Here is a 16,441-nt window from a genome sequence, read left to right as displayed (position 1 = left end):
GGGTGTTGATAGGTTCCAGTTAGACACACAGCTTGGCAGCTTTCCTTCTACCCAGCTAAGCCCATCAGCCAGCTCCCTTGGCCCTCTCTCACACAACGACCTCCTCTGATCTTTTCCAATGTCCTCTTCTGGGCCTGCCCTGACTGACTCCTTTCCTTCAATATGAGGTGCCACAGTGGCATGAAGCATGTTAGAGGAGGGCTCACCAGGCCCTTACAGAAGGGCTATTTCTCTTTTGTAATCTTTAGGACTTAAAGGAACTACCTTACCTGATTAAACACTAAGATCATGTTCCTATCTTTTTTTTTTTCTTTTTTTTGCTTTATTTACGTCTGCAGAGCTTATGGTAACCCCTACGGCAGCACAGGAAACTAATACTGTCAGGTCCTCCTTGGCAATATCTCCCAGGTGAAGGGGTGCCTTCTGAGGACAAAATGCTGGCCACAAGTCCCTGCTTGCATAAAGTTATGGCTCCTACAGAGGGAATTTTGATGGTTTCTGCTGCTGCATTCAAGGCATTTCATTCCTCCTGCACGGTCCTCCCCATGTTGTGCTAACATTAAATGCCATGTTCCACCCTTCTTTTACTTGTGTCAGTAGTTCTGACAATCTTTTCCTCAACGATCCAGTCAGCCCAATTTTCATATGACAAAAAGTGCATTACAAATTTGTATCCAGATCACCTGCTCAGTGGGTAATGAAAGACAAAGAGCAGGACACAACAGAGAGAATCCAGGGAGAACATTTTTGAAGCTGAACAGAGGTAACATAAACAAAATCACTGAGAGAGAGATTTGCTATAAGTTACCTGGAGAAGCACTGGAGAAAGACCTATGGAAAGCGCAGGACAAAGGGTGCTGCATGAGCTGAAAAGCAGCACCTGGCACTACCGTTAAGCCCAACAGGTTTCCAATGTTTGTGTCTCCAGGGAAAGAATGATCTGTGCAACCTTCCTCTGTACCTCCATCATGAAGTGGAGCACACTTGGTGTTGAGACAGTGGTCTAAAATATAAACAGATTTAGGGTTGGGTTTTCTTAAGCTCGTTGAGAAATGTTTGCTTACTCAGAGTTGAGCATGCAGAAGTTAAAAAGAATAAACCAGCATAACTTTTTTTCTGGACACTCCTTTGTATGTTTTACCTTTAAACATAGAAGATACACTATTTTCCCACTGTGCCCCTGTGTGCAGTGAAGTAGGCTGATATCTGTGGGCACCCTGCCTGAATCACACAACTGTAGGTTGCTGCTGGTGAGATTGCAGGGAGAGGGAGGGAGGACATTCTCTCCATCCTGGAACAGATCTGTCCTGGCAGTCGGGTTCTTTCTCTGCTGCAGTGATGCTGTGCTTAATCAGCCAAACCCGGAGCCCTCTAAGGAGTCATTCATTGTGTGTTTTCATTGCCTAGCTCGATACCTATTTGCAGAAATGCCAAGCATTGTCGGCCGCAAACAAAAGTCCTCTGAACTAAACACCACGCAATAGTATATCTGAAAAATCAGGTAATTGGCATCAAGCAGGATATTAACTGATTTATTTGTTATGGCTTCATCTATAAACTGCAAATTATACTGCAAATTACTTTACCACCCCAACCCCATACATCAAAGGGTGCTGACAGAAAATGATGCTTATGAAGTACTGTAGCAAGCGCTATTTATTAAAGATACGAAATGTGCAGTAAATGTAGCTTAGGACATCTTAAGAATGGGGAAAAAATTGCTATTAAATCAGTAATCACCACACATCCTGCACTTCCAAAGAGGCAGCATTCAACTTAATGGTTGTATTTCTTTTATTATGTAATGAAAGGAACTAAGGGCTTAAGCGTAGTTACAGAATTAGGACTGACTCAAGGTTTGTCATCTTTTTTAACTTTTGAGGGCTTTAATCTGCAACAGGCCCCGTCTGTAGGGCTGAGGCTCAAAGGAGCGGACAGGAACACTGCGAGCCAGACCACTCGCGTCTTCCTCGCCGCTTTTTTGCCCTGCCCCGTGCCCGGGCGACATCTCCGTGTGCCGCCGCCGGGAACCCACACGTAACACTGACGGATGCCAACGCCCCACAGGCGGTGGGACAACGGCCGCAACCGCTACAACGTCCGCTGCCGCACGCCCGCCCCTCGCGGCGAGGACCAATCAGGCGGTGCGCAGCCCAACGGTCACGGCCGAGCGGGCGGAGCCGCGCGTGGGCGGGGCCTCGCGCGTGCGGGGGTGGGGGCCTCGTTGCCCCACCCCGCCCTCCGAAGGTGATGGCGGTGGTTGGGGTGTTGGGATGGGCGGCGGTGGTTGTTGGCGCCGGGAAGGTGACGGGCTGGGGGGAGACACAGGCACGGCCGTTGGGCGGCCCCCGCGGGCCGGCAGCATGAAGGTGGAGGCAGGGGACCTGTCCGCGATCAACCTGTCGGTGCAGCAGGTGCTGAGCCTCTGGGCACATGGCACCGACCTGCGCAGCCTCACCGGTAACCGGGGGCAGGTTGGGGTTATTGGGGTTGGGGTGGTTGGGATTGGGGTGATTGGGTTTTCGGTTAGGATTGGAATTGAGGTTCTCCTTGTGGGGACTGCTGGTGCCAGGGGATGCTCAGAGCGGGGTGGCCGCGAGGGCTCCTGTGCTCTGCCAGCAAGTTTTATTTTTTATGAGCGTTTTTATGTGCGTTTGAGGGAAAGCCATTTAAACGAAAAATGAACGCCAGAAGCAGAGACTTTTACTGTTTTGTTGTTATTTTTTTCAGCCTGTCCAGTGAGGGAGGTAATGGGGTGGCAGGTGTTTGCTGGCACATAAACCTAATTGTAAGCTTCAGGGGTTCTGCTCTGGAAAGATGAAGCCGAGCTGTGGAAGGGGTGCTCGAGACAGGTCGTTACAGCCTGCTAGGAGAGGGGAGCTTTGGCAGGAAAAAAAGTCCCACAGCAGTCCTTTGTACCCTATCTTAGAAGGTAAAGAGCAGGGAAGTGTGTCTGTGTGCTACTTGTCCTGTCCAGGTGTAAAGGGAATGGTGAGTTTCTACCTCCGGACTAGAAGGGGCTTTGTGTTGATAGTAGGGATGTTACTGAGTAAATTCCCTGGAAAAATCTTGAGTAAAGGGTGTATGTTTCTAATATTTATGAAAAAGTATTATGTCATCTTTTCCCTCCCATCTGTGTGAAAGATACATATAAAAATGTGTAGTGCAGAGGTGGCGTTGGGGTTTGAAGATGTTGCAAACAAAACAATTGTCTTAGGCTTTATGATCTTTCTTGTTAACTTCCAGTTAAAAGTAACTTTTAATAGGTTATACTTTATTAATTTGACCAATAAACTTTCTGAAGTGCATACATTTTGTATTGCTGTGTCTGGTGATTAAATCTTAGAGGTATTAGTGTGTCCCCACACAAATATAGCTCATTTCCTGAATAGTTATTTTTGCATTCTTTCTATAGAAATACTAGTCGTACTGTTAAAGGAAGGAGTTAACAATGGATGTAACTTTTCTTTGTGTTAGACATCCTCCAAAGTTTTTCTTATTAGAACATGATGCAAGCAGGCATTTCTATGAAGTTCAATGCTGAGTGTTAGGTAAGAAAAAATGTTTCTTGGTGCTTTTGCAATATAACAAGAAGTTGCACAAGGTATTTTTAATGTCAAATGGTTATTTTTAATTTAAAGAACATGAAAAAATAATTATTCATCTGTGATAGTGCTGTAGGAGAGTGCGTTAGTGTCAGTTGTAGATGCATTGTAGTTTTCTGAATTGGTGTTTTAAATACAGGTTGTCCTAATAGCCATGATCAGGTATGTGGCATGCTCTCATGGACTGTCAAAAATGAATAGCTTCAAGTGGATTTAGTCATTTATATAAGTTAGTGTTCCTGATTATATGTAAGATGATTTTTTTTTAGTGTAGTAACTGATATTAATCAGTAACTGTTGTTAAACTTGCATAAAAACTTTCTAAAATATTCACTGACTGTAGAAGTAATTATTGTTCAAAAACAGATGTTCTGCTTTTCTGTGCTGAAAAGAAAGGAGAAAGTGAAGGAGAAACTTCTTCAGAGTACTGGAAAGATAATAAATATACAGTGTTCCATGAATATTCCTCGAGACTGCTTTGTGTTTATTTTTGGACTTAAAGTTGTGGTTTGGATTTGGGAGTTAAGTTGTTCAAGCAAGAATTTGTCTTTAGATAAATGATGCTGGTTATGTTTGCACAAAGTTATACAATTTTATCAGCAAAGTTATGTTCTTTATTAAAAAAATGTATCAACTCCGTTCAATGTTTTGAAATAAAATACGAGCTCCAGCCTTAACCAGGAAGTGTTTGAAACCTCAGTGGTTTAATTTATGTGTGTGATTGGTTTTGTTGTTGGTTTTTGGTGTTTTATGAGAAGTTGAACCAATGTTTTTTTATACCATAAGTCTGGTTCATGCTCAATACAAAAAGAGAAATCCAGCCTTTCATGTAGGATAATATAGTACAAAGTACCACAGGAGACTGCAGACAACTGAATTCCTGCCATGTGCCCATCACGCTTCATGATAGCAAGCACTGTTTGCTGTAGCTGAACCTAGGCCCACTGACTTTTGCTTCATAGCTTCCTGCCTTCACTTGGGCATGTTACTGTAAATGGTGGGGGTAAGGCTCTGCGACCTGTTGGAGAGGAGAGGGGGCTCCTACCTTACCCTATTTTAGCTCCTCCAACAAATCCAAGTGGCCCCTTCACGTGCAGCAGTTATGCACTAAGTGGTAGATCAGGCTTTACTAGAATGAGTTGGCTAATGACTGATTCTGAACTGAAAAATGTCCCCGCATGAGTGTCAGTTGTAGTAAATATTCATGTTATAGACTACCTCAAGTTTAGGGAACTTTGCAATACTTCTGTCCATTCTGTAAGCAAAGTAAGTGTTTTGTTTATGTCTCGTTAATTGCTTGTTCCAAAGACTGAAGCCTTCTTCTATTTTTTTCCTAAGCTTCATCCTGCAATTATTTGTTCCCTGATTTTTCTGGACTATGTTGTTGTCCCCTATCCTGCAACTTCAGGGGGTCTAGTCTCTAATGATTTAAATGCTCTTCAGCAAATTCTTCTCTTCCAGTTAATACAGCAAAAATGTTAGCATCTACAAACAACAATTTGACTGTATAGACCTGATAACTTCCAGTGCAACAGTTAATACAATAACTAAAGAAAGGACCTAGTGATGAAGAAAACACCATAATGTATAAAGAGCTGAGTTAAGTTTGCGTGTATAATAAACAGGCATTTCTTAATCTGAGTATGTTGAGTTCATAAATCTGCAAGGATATAACATTATGTAGTTTCTTAATTCAAACTTCAGCACGTGCTATCTTGTTGGCTGAAATTTGTGTCTTTGTGTTCAGGGCGCAGATACTTAAATTCTGCACAAAGACTTAATTCTGTAGCAAGTGGTAGATAGTTACTGGGTACATAGATCAGGTACATAGATCAGAATCTCAAGACAGATACTTGGTTTTGGAGCAATCAGTCTTGGTTTATGAAATGTTATAGGCAATCACTATTCATCTGGCAAGATAAACTAAGGACTAGAGGGAAAGAAAAACGTTGAAGATGAAGGACTAATGATGTACTCACTCCCTGTTTACTGAAGCTGAGTGGCAGTGGGACATGTTCATGTATATAGATAATATTCAAAAGTGTTAGCATTTACATACTTTGACTTTGCATTTTTTATTTGCCCAAGATAAAGCTGTTAATGGAATGCAACTTCAAATTTGATAAGTCAATACAGATGTTATTCTAAACTTTAGCATCCTTTAAGACTTGTTTCTAATCATAAAAGTCTAATATTTGAGGTTGTATATGCCTACAGTGATATGTTCAAAGTACATGTGTAATAGATAAGCATAATATGATTTGTGTATTATATGTATAATTTATATATGATAGCTATAAATACCTAAATTAACAGAGTAGTACCCTAAATCTGGAGAGAGAGAGCATGAATTGCAAGTGCTCGAGCCCCGCAGCTCTTCTGGAGGGTGGGAGGGAAATTCCACCCGCGTAAAGCGAGGGTGATCTGTGCTATGCATTGGATGTTGTGGCTTGTAAGCCACAAAGTACCAGATCTCTTCCAGTGCTTTTTTCTTCCTTTTTTTTTTTTTGTAATTTCATTTCGTCATTTTGTTCAGGGCTCTTTCAGGTAGCTCTATGAGGATGTGACTAAATAACTGAGGCTAGGTTTGTGTTTGGAGCTTTCTGCTAGCTAAAGCTAAATCATTGTCATACCAGCAAAGTATTCCAATTGTGTAGTTCATATCATCAGAAGAGCAAGTTAATTAGTGTAGTTACACAAATAATGAACTTTTTTGACAGCATGCTTTGTTTGTCAAGGTAGTAGCAATTGATCAAGTATGTTTATACCTCTTAGAGCATGAATCTCATATATAAGACATAAGTCTGTTTTATCAGCATGCTCTTAAAACACTGCAGTCTCATTTCTGCCTCGTTTATAGATATTAAAAATCTTTCAACTACTGGGTTATTTTTTGGTCAAGCAAAGCCTTGACCATTTGGGTTCAGAAGTTCACGTTCTCTTTCTCCGTTCCCTCGTGGCATCTCTGTGTTATCCCCAACCCATTCTTTGCTTCCTTCAGTGTAGGTCTAGCACAGTATTTTTCCAAGGGCCATCTTTCATCATAATTATGGAGTTGGATGATAATGAATTTTAGAGAACCTCAAACTGTTACACAGGAAAAAAAAACTGTGGATTAAGTTCTGTTTTCAACCTGTTGGGATAAAAATGACTGAAGTTGCTCTCTAGCAAAAATGTGTGTAAGGGGAAAAAACACTTAGTCTCTCTGCTCATAACTCTGTCTAGTAACTTGCTAATCAGCTACTTAACAAATTTGCACACAAGTTGGTGGAGAGTGGATAATCTGCAACGTGTACTTGGAGGTACACAAACTCCAACTGCCTACTTGCAGGATGAAAGACAGTTAACCAGTTCACAACTGCTTGCTGTGTCCCTCATCCTGCTGCCTGACTTTTGCATTTAGGAGCCTCACAGGCCTATGTCCTAGCCCTTTTCTAAACAAATGGTTGGTTCCTACCATCATGAAGATAAGAGGGGTTCCTCCCTCTGCCCACCTCCCCTCCAACTGCTCTGAAGTAAATACCTGCAGATTTTAGTATCTACAGTCAGTCTGGCAAAAACAGAAGGTATGAATGATATATTATGAGAAGGTACTGGATTATTGAAGTTGCATGTAACACTACCTGCATGTCTTGCATTGCTGACTTTGCGATACTATTGAGCTGAAAACCTAAGGCTTTGTGAAGTCATGGTTTATAGCTGGGTTCTTTAAACACTAGGGCTGCATTCATGTAGAACAAGAAATATTTCTGGATGTTATCTAATTGCCTTTTGAATGCACTCAGTATGCATTGTCACTTTAAGGAATAGGAGGGGAAAGTGTGTGTGAAAGAACTTAATTTTATCTAACATTTGGGGCTGGTTCTGTTCTACTGTCTTCTGCCCTAAATATAAAGTGCGGCCCGATGCTAATTTTCCTTGAGCCTTATTTGGAATCTAAATAAGACCAAGATAGTTGATCATTGTGCAGTTATTTTGTTGTGTAGAGGGGTTGTGAATATGTTTGGGTTCTTCCATTTGGAGTTAGTCGTTTCATAATATTACCTTTTCTTCTATGAATACAGTCATCATAAGATGACTGCAAATTAATTTTTCCACCTGGCAAGGGTCAACAATGACCACAACCACTGATTTCCTAAAAGGCATTGTGGTACCTCATAGACCTTGTGGAAACTGCAGGGGATAACCTTGATCAATAGACCGCTGTCATAGCTATGGAGTGTTTGGGAATCTTACAGCATGCAATTGTCATGCAATGCTGCATAAGAACTGAGCATTTTCTTCGTCTGATATTTGAAATACCTACTCTGAGTCCATCACTGTGGTATCAGGTTATCTTGACCTTCGTAATATTGCAGGATTGCGCTTTCCTTAGGTACGTGTTTCATCCCTTGTATCTGCTTCAGTTGAGAAAGATGAAAGCATGGGACAAGTCTTGTAAACATACTGTCCTGTACAGGCCTCTCTTTTACTGTATTTTGCAAATCTGTATAATGTAGATGGAGAGCTTCCATGGACTTGCTTAGAGCTACCCCCAATATGTGTGTGTATCCAAACACTCAGAAAGAGAGGTGTCTTGAACTACAGCAGTTAGTATTAACTGTATGTATATTTACCGCTCACCTTCCTTGTTGCCCTCCTAAGTGGGTCTTTTGATTCTTCTGATTTATAGGAGTTCTAAGTCCTATGACATGGATTTGCCTTTTATGCCTGTATGAAAGGGGAAGGGTTGAGACTATGCTCCAAGTACTGCTAAATGAAAAAGTTTGAACTCTTTTTTTTGTGCTGTGGTTATATATACTCTACAGACTTGGACTCAAAGGACTGCAGTTACTGTGTGGCAACGATTCTTTCTGAGCATCCTTTTACAGAATGCTTTGCTTAATCTGCTGTGTTTGTGTATTTTTTTTAAAGTTAGCTAATTGGGTCAGATTTCTGCTTGAATGACTGTGTGTCAAGCTACAGTAATACAGGCTCACCTGATAAACATTGTCCTGCTGTTGTATGGAAGCTGTATCTTTTTTTTTTAGGGTGAACTGTGGGGAAAAGCTAATTAAGTTTGGGATTGTGACAGCTGGGAAAACGTCTCCCAGTTTGCTAAATTCTGTGATGATAGAGAGACACAAGATCATCACTGTAGTTGACCTTTAAAAAAAGGTGGATATATTTAGGGTTTCACTTTTTTCCTTTCTTAGTTTTTCTTACCCTTTTGAATTATAGTAAACGCTTTTAGGAGATTATCACCAAGTAAGGAAGTTTCTTTGATTTTTATGTAGCTTTGCTGATGCTCTCTGATCTTTTATTTGAAAGTAATGATCACGTCTGGCATTCTTAGAAATGTTTGTACTCTGCACGTTCTCAAGATCTCCTGTCCTTGCTCAGTGACTTAAATAATAGTGACTACCCGTATCTATAAAAGTGTGTGCTAAGCAATTAGAATAAAGCTGCTGGATATATTACTACATTTTAATATTTTTTCTCTTTTTTTCTTTTTGAAGCTAATTCAATAGAACACTTACCTGGGTAGATATACTGAAGTCTTTAATCTCATTTTTTGCATTTGATGTTAGCTTGATGTGGTCTGTTGTTATAAAAGAGAGTTCTTGACTTTTTTCTGGTTCACTTGGTTTCAGATAATTTTTTGTTCTGCGGCTGTATTTGCAAAATCCTGGTAAGAAGTTACAATTATTGTGTTTCTTTTTTTTAAAGAAACCTTTGAAGAAAATATGGTGGTCTTTAATCAGGTGTATTATTACAAAAAACTGTACTAGATTTCTTTTTACAAATTTTTGATCGTAATAGAGTTACTTCTTTAGTAGACTGCTAAAAGGGGATAGTGTCTTGAGCATATGCCAGTGTTTTCACATTGACTCCTTTTAAGACTGAAATGGGTATTGCTTTTCTTTTACTATTGATTATATGCAATGTTTCTAAATCTCTTATAAATTTATTGCCTGAAAAATATTAATCTTTTGACTGCTTTCTTTCAGAGATGTGGTACTGGGTTTTCCTCTGGGCTCTCTTCTCCTCTCTCTTTGTCCATGGTGCTGTGGGAGTGTTAATGTTTCTGATGCTGCAGAGGCATAGGCAGGGGAGACTAATCTCTGTCATTGTGGTCAGCATTGGATTTCTGGGTTCTGTAACAGGAGCAATGATAACCAGTAAGTCTGTCTTTTGTGTTTTTACTTATTTACTCTAAATTTAAATCAATATTAAACCTTCTCTTAGTGGTTTGGTGATTGTTTATTAAGGATTTTGCTTTAGTCATGTAGTAATTCTAATGAAAATGACAGCTGAGTTTCTCTTCATGTTGTGGTAAAGATAAAAACCATTCCAGAATTGTCAGTGGACGATTGTCCTAGTCTTTCATCTTGTAAACTTTGGGTACCAAGCTGTTCAAATGTGTATGCTTGACAGGTAATACCTTTTTGAGACCAGAAAGTGCAGTCCTGTCTTATCGTACTTGTGCAGACCTTTTGCCAAAAGTTTTTGATCAAGATCACCTGTTAATACCCTTAAAGACAGCCATTTCGTTTGGAAATGAAGCTCTGATCCCATTGATTGCAGGACTGACTTCTTGCTCATTTCCTTGAGCCTGCTGGAGGCTTTTCAAATTGCGTTTGGATAGGATGTTGCTCTCCTAAAGGAAGGAAAGGTGCCATGTAGGTAGTGACTTGCAGCAAAGAAACTTTTTTTTTTTTTTTTCAGTGACTGGATAACAATCTGAACTATGCATGCCACTCAGAGAACAGACCAAACAATTTGGTTTATGGATTTGAAAGACCTTCACAGTCTTGTGTGGTTATAATGATAATTTCCAATGTATTTGGTGTAGGGAGGAATGATGCCTTTGAGGGTAAAGCCTTTGAGGGTATGGAACTGTAAATTTAGAGACTGTCATATAGCCTTAAACTGTAGGTGAGCCGTGTTGCCTTTCATTCTGTCTTTGAATTGTACAGATTATTAGAGTAGTGGTAACACTTGAGCTTCACTCATGGGTGTTTTGTAGGAGATTGTTTCTTATACTGAAAGTCATTCTTGCCTGTTAGCTTTCAAGATTAAATAAAAATACAAGTTTCTGAAGAAATATTTCCTTAAGATTTTCCTCAAAGTGGTTTTAATTGCTGTGTATTTCCCAGCCTAGAACTTCCAGTGTTTAACAACAGTTCAGTGTAATTCTACTTTTTTTTTTTTCTCCTAAGGTAAGGCATATATGGAACCCGTTGAGAACCTTACATAGTGAGTTATGCTGACATCGAACTGTCCTACATGGACATGTCCTACATGTCCTACAATGGCAGTGGCCCTGTTAGGAGGTCAACTGTGCATGACTGTTTCTGAAGAATAAAATATAAGAAATGCGTTGCTGGATATCCAAGCTGAGACTTTTTCAGTAGTATTCTGCACTGGGGAAGGATCAGTGTTTGTGAAATGAAATTACTTCCTCTTTCCTCTATGCGTAAGAGGAGCAACACAGTTGTGTTTTTAGGCATCCAGTTTTACATGTCAAAACATTCAACAAATAAACAGCACTGTTTATGTGTAAATAATGCATTTCACCTAAGAATTTCTCCAAGATAACACTGTGGACTTTTATTACGCTGTTCCCAATGGTTTTGCACAGAACGTTGTAACTGGGTTAAATAAAAACATTGAGGTATTTTTGTTTCTGGACAGCACTGGGTTCTTTCATCCTGAAAGAAATTCTGTGAGGAGCTTCTGAAGGCCAATTATGGTAATACGATATTAAAGAGTATTTTCAATAGCTACTATGCTGCAAGCTGGAATTTAAGTTAAGTATTTAGCCTTTTGGATAGGCCAAATCCAGTACTTAAGAAATTCAAATATCAAACTGATTTCCATTTGTATTTCCAGTTCTCTGAATCGTTTGTGTAGTTGAATGCAATATGGCCTGTTAAATGATGCAAGTTCAATTTTGCTCATGATAGATCTTTCAAATTCTATGGGTTTTTGAGAAAAGACAACAAACTGAGTGGATGGTGGTGAATACTGTCAAAAATAACCCGAGGAATAGATATGTTAGGCAGTTTGAGGTAACAATTTCAGCTGCATTTTATCCCAAAGGGTTTGTTCTTCGTCCTCCCTCAATACACACTCTTTTGGTGATATTCTCATTTCCTCAAGGGCAACTTATTGTAGTATAATCTGGCTCTGTACCAATTGTGCTGGGTTATGCATTACAGGTTGTATTACACACAGTTATTCAACAAATATAAATACATAATTATCAAGCTGTAACACTTTTAATGTTTTCATTATTGGTGTTTTCCAAAATATCTCAATGTTTTCGTAAGCAAAACAAGTCTATTATTGGGATACCATAATTTGATGCTGCTAGTTAATAAATCTTAGCCATTTGAATTCAGTTTGAGAGTTCAATCACCTGAATAATTTTAATGTTAGCACTGGGCTCAGTCTCAAGGATCTCTTTCAGTTTTTGACAGTCAATCGTAGAGGAACAAATGGAAAAGCTTATGCAAGGTGGCTGAGTGAAATAACATAAGGCTAGCCTTGTGGTGAAGTTTCTGACAAAATATACTTTACGGGTTCTTTTTGTAAAGAAACAATTATTAGTGAATTCTTTTCCTATAATGTTTGAGAAGTGTTTTTTTAAGATGGATTTTGATCACTTCAGCAGACTATTCACATTAATGACTGAGCAAAACCAAGGAAATTCCATTGTTTTTTTTTTTAACTCTTGGTATTTATTTCAAATATTGTGGTGGCTCTTCAGTTTTCTTAGAGCTTGCAAAAGCATTGTTGTTTTCTAGAAGCATTTAATTGTAGTTAATTGGCTTCTCAGACATTATGTACAAAAGGTTCTACAATTATTTCAGAATTAAGATTTTTTTTTCCTGAAGATCATAACCTCAAAGGACGGCGAATTCAGTGATCCCTTAGGTAAGGGAAGCAAGCACTCTACAACAAATATTAGTTCAGAAAAAATATTTTTTTAAAAAAATCTTTATTCTAAGTGAACTTCTGAGGTATAGATTGAGTAAAATTTTTATCCACAGACACAGCTGTATACAAGACTCTTTTTTTTTTTTTGGATGAACATTTTGGTGTCTTCATGCTCAGACATCATTTGAGAAGAAAATGTTCTTCATCATTAGCCTGGTATTTTTGACTGGTAGCAAAGAGTACCTTTCTTAGGCACTTGTTTCAAGTCAACACAACTATTTGCTTGCTGTGTGACTTTTGCTCTTTATATGCATGTGATAAATCCAGCATGTAAAAGACAGTGGGAGGGAGGTAGGAGTAACTGGCTTTGTTTAAAATGCAGTATTTTGTTGCTGGCTTATCTTGATCATGTGATGTTATACAAATGGGAATCTGTGCACATCTACGAGAATAATGATGTCTTAATTTGATATAACTCAAAATCTAATGATATCTGTAGAGATTTCTTCCCATACACGTTCATGGATGACAATATAAGACTTCTTGATCTTTTTTCATGTTTTGCTTGATTTTTCTGAACAATTGTTATTGGATTAGTAGTTTAAATCAAATTTAAACTGACTCAGTTTGACTTGTTATTTAACTGAAATATTAAATGAAGCTGATGGAAATTTTTAGTTGTTTTGTAGACTCCAGCAATCTTACTGTTGTCTTCTCCCTGCTTATGCAAGCACAATTAAACCAAACTTGAACGTTTTTTTGCTAATTTTTCAAATTAGCAGAAAGCAAATATGAAGAAAAAAAATATTAAATTTGAAGACACCTAAAGGGAAATGGCAAGATTCACTTTTTTTCAAATCAAGCTTGTGTTGTGAAAGTTAATCTGATTCAATTGGGAAAATCATCCCTGAAGGCTTTTCATAAAACTAGAAAAAGTCAAGCAAGGCTAAATAATTGCATAATGCCATGAAGTAATACAGTATTTGGTAATATTCTAGAAATAGCTGATGCATAAGCACAGTAAATTATTTGTCATATATTTCAGCCTTGGGTTTACATCTGTAATTTGATGGTTGTTTTTCCTGTGATTCTTAGGTGCTGCAGTAGCTGGAATTTACAGAGTAGCAGGAAAGAATATGGCTCCCTTAGAAGCTCTCGTCTTTGGTGTTGGACAGACAGTACTGACATTAATTATCTCATTTTCAAGGATTCTTGCAACGCTCTGAAGCTTGTGTAAAAAGAATTTTAACTAGCCTAAAGAAATCTCTGATCTGAAGAGAAGCTTCCTGGAAGAGGATTCATCAGCTTATGAACTTGAATGCTAGTGCAAGAGAAAGGAAGCGATGTGGAACATGCAGTACAAATCTGGAGGTTCAGTCGAATGAACAGACTGTCCTCTAGTGTCTGAACTCTTGTACTTCTGCACTGTGCCTTATGTGCCTCAGTCATAGGCAAGGTGCGATCCCTTTGTGCAAAGTTGAGATAAAGCACCTTGAGTAGCTGCCAGTCAGGCTAATGCTTGGTGATAGGATCATTGTTCTTATCAGTGTTTTAATAAAACTAAAGGGACACTCCTGAAAGTTGCTGTATGTGCCAAACTTGGAGTTTAGTTCTTAACTGTTGGTTGGGTAAGCTTTTTTGAAATTGTAGATAGAGAAGAATGCTGTGGATATACACTGCGTTTGACTTCAGGGGGAATAGTAAGATAACTGATTTTTGTTCAAACATAATCTCTTTGAACGCTGAATATTCTTATTCAGCATTAAAAACAACAGTTAGGTCCAATTTAAGTGGTAGACAAATATTGATGGGATTTAAGAACTACAACTTTACCAGTCCTAATGTAATTAGCATGATCTCAGAATGAATTGTCAGTTTACTGAAGATCAGCACATCATTTTTTCATGGTTTTGATTCTTCAGGCAACCTTAGTTTAAGGAGACTGTGTGAGAAAGAAGTGTAATCTGTTGTGTATGTACATATGAATCTTAAACTAATGCATTCCTTTAAATTAGTTTGTCTGGAACATACAGATGGTTACCAGTCCTTCTGAAAAGCTACTTGCTGCAAGTAAGCTCCCTTTAATTACTGATAGGACTATTAACCCTACACATACTCTTTAAAGAACAGACAAATGTAATAGACTTTGAGAGTATACCTATGATGAAAATGGAAAGGGTTTAAAAAAAAACAAAACACAAGTCTTCTATTGAACAAAACTGTTAAGTTTGCTTAATAGAACAGTTATCTTACTTTGGAAGTTTGGAAGTGGGGCAGCACTAGTGAATTTACTACCTTGTTTCTGAACACTTTGTATCCTTGGAAAGGTTAAGATACCTGGAACTTTCAAGTAGGTAGCTTTCAGTAGAGTTTGTGCATTTCTAGTTTAAAGGGAACAGTAGTGTTGTGCATGTGAGATGTCTTAAGTGTGAATATTTGGAGTGAATAGAAATTTTAATGTTATTTATGAAGTGCAAAATTTAAAGGGCCCAAAGTTCTCTATTAAGAATAAGACATCTTTTACATACTTATTCAACTGAATGCTTTTCAGCAGTTGACTGTTAATACTGATAAGAAGAATAAATTGCCCAAAGGTTTTGCTGTTAAGATGTCAAAAAGACTTTCAGAGTTGTTGAAATCACTGGCATCTGTTGTACAGCTAAAAGAATAGGGTTAAAATACAACTTACAATCCAGCTTTATTGCTTAGTGCTTCAAAGCAGTATAATGAATTAACCTGCTTGCTGTTATTTTCTTCCACATAAACCATTCTTTTTTTTTTTAAGTGCTAAGGATGCTAATATTTTTTTCTTTCAAAGTATTTTAGTTTTTTTGAAAATGTACAAAATTACAGGCTATGAAGGGAACAATGTAAAATGCAGGTTTATAAACCTTCTCAGTGTTATACTTTTAGCTTTGAATCACTTTAAAATGCTGTGGAATACCTATATTTTCCTTACTTTGATTTCAAAACTTACTTTTCATGGCTTATTATTTTTTATTTTTTTTTTACTTTCTGCTGATACTTTTTGGCATAACAGTCGTAGCACTTTAATAGACAATTAAGTTGCATCTGTCAAAATGCATTTTAAACTTCTCCCCATTGTCTTACGATATGAGAACTGGTTTCAGGTATTTAATTCAAATGGAATAATAAAATAAAATAATGATATTTCTCCTAATGTGCCTTGTAACACATTTTTAAGGGAGAAGATTTTTAAAAGTTGCTATCTCTTCATTGTTGTTCTTTTTTAGGTATTATGAATCAACTTGGTTATTTGATATGCCTCATCCAACAGACATTAAAGTGTCTGTGTTTGACAACTTAGAAATAGTTGTCTGGATCAAAAACAACCCTCTCACAAAGCATTGCATTCAGTAATTTAAAACGTCTCGTGGCTTTACCTCACCCTGAATCATGTTCCCAGTCTCCAAATTACATTGAGCATCTTGATTCTTATTATATGGGGTTTTTATGCTATCACTGTTCAAAGGCTTGTTTTATTTCACTAACTTAAACTCTTATCAGACCAGTGCTAACTGAAGAAATTTACGTAACTAATAAAATTTTATTGATGAACTTCATTCTTCATTTTAATTGTAGTGCCAATGAATTTTTTGCCATTCTAACCTTCCTCCTTTGACAAGGAGGTATCTTTGCAGATGTTGAATAACCTTCCTCCAAATAATTTTTATTGTATAGATCATTGTAATCACTTTTAAAGTGGTTAGGTGCTTATTTGTCTCTGCTTTATATGACATTGTCTAGAAACAATGAATAGGCAGTTAATGTAGTGCCTAGCTGGTGTAACAGACGAAGTTTTTAACTGTCTTGTGAGGGATAAATGAGGATGACTAGTTTGTCTATGAAATGTTCCTTGATCATGGCATGAACTTAATGAATAATAATTC

The 16,441-nt window shown here is 38.0% G+C and overlaps 1 protein-coding gene across 2 annotated transcripts; it reads left to right on the top strand.

The window, feature by feature from the left end:
- Positions 1-2,159: 2,159 nt before the first annotated feature.
- On the top strand, positions 2,160-15,747 carry TMEM170B (transmembrane protein 170B). Of its 2 annotated transcripts, XM_040548724.1 has the most exons (3): positions 2,179-2,460; positions 9,596-9,766; positions 13,626-15,747. In XM_040548724.1, the coding sequence occupies exons 1-3, from the start codon at positions 2,274-2,276 to the stop codon at positions 13,754-13,756; spliced, it is 489 nt and encodes a 162-aa protein (XP_040404658.1). In that variant the 5' UTR covers positions 2,179-2,273; the 3' UTR covers positions 13,757-15,747. The 2 variants fall into 2 exon arrangements, 1 of the variants encoding a protein (XP_040404658.1); XR_005817281.1 differs by lacking the exons at positions 9,596-9,766; positions 13,626-15,747 and adding an exon at positions 3,972-5,130 and having other exon boundaries at positions 2,160-2,460.
- The last annotated feature ends 694 nt before the right edge of the window (positions 15,748-16,441 follow it).

Source organism: Cygnus olor, chromosome 2 (assembly GCF_009769625.2).
Source record: "Cygnus olor isolate bCygOlo1 chromosome 2, bCygOlo1.pri.v2, whole genome shotgun sequence".
In the NCBI taxonomy this organism is placed as follows: Eukaryota; Metazoa; Chordata; class Aves; order Anseriformes; family Anatidae; genus Cygnus; species Cygnus olor.
This window is presented reverse-complemented; position numbering and strand designations above follow the sequence as displayed.

Coding starts and splice junctions, on each gene's coding strand:
- TMEM170B (XM_040548724.1), top strand. CDS start 2,274: ATGGGCGGCGGTGGTTGTTGGCGCCGGGAAGGTGACGGGCTGGGGGGA. Junction 2,461..9,595: donor CGACCTGCGCAGCCTCACCG/GTAACCGGGGGC, acceptor GCTTTCTTTCAG/AGATGTGGTACTGGGTTTTC. Junction 9,767..13,625: donor AACAGGAGCAATGATAACCA/GTAAGTCTGTCT, acceptor TGTGATTCTTAG/GTGCTGCAGTAGCTGGAATT.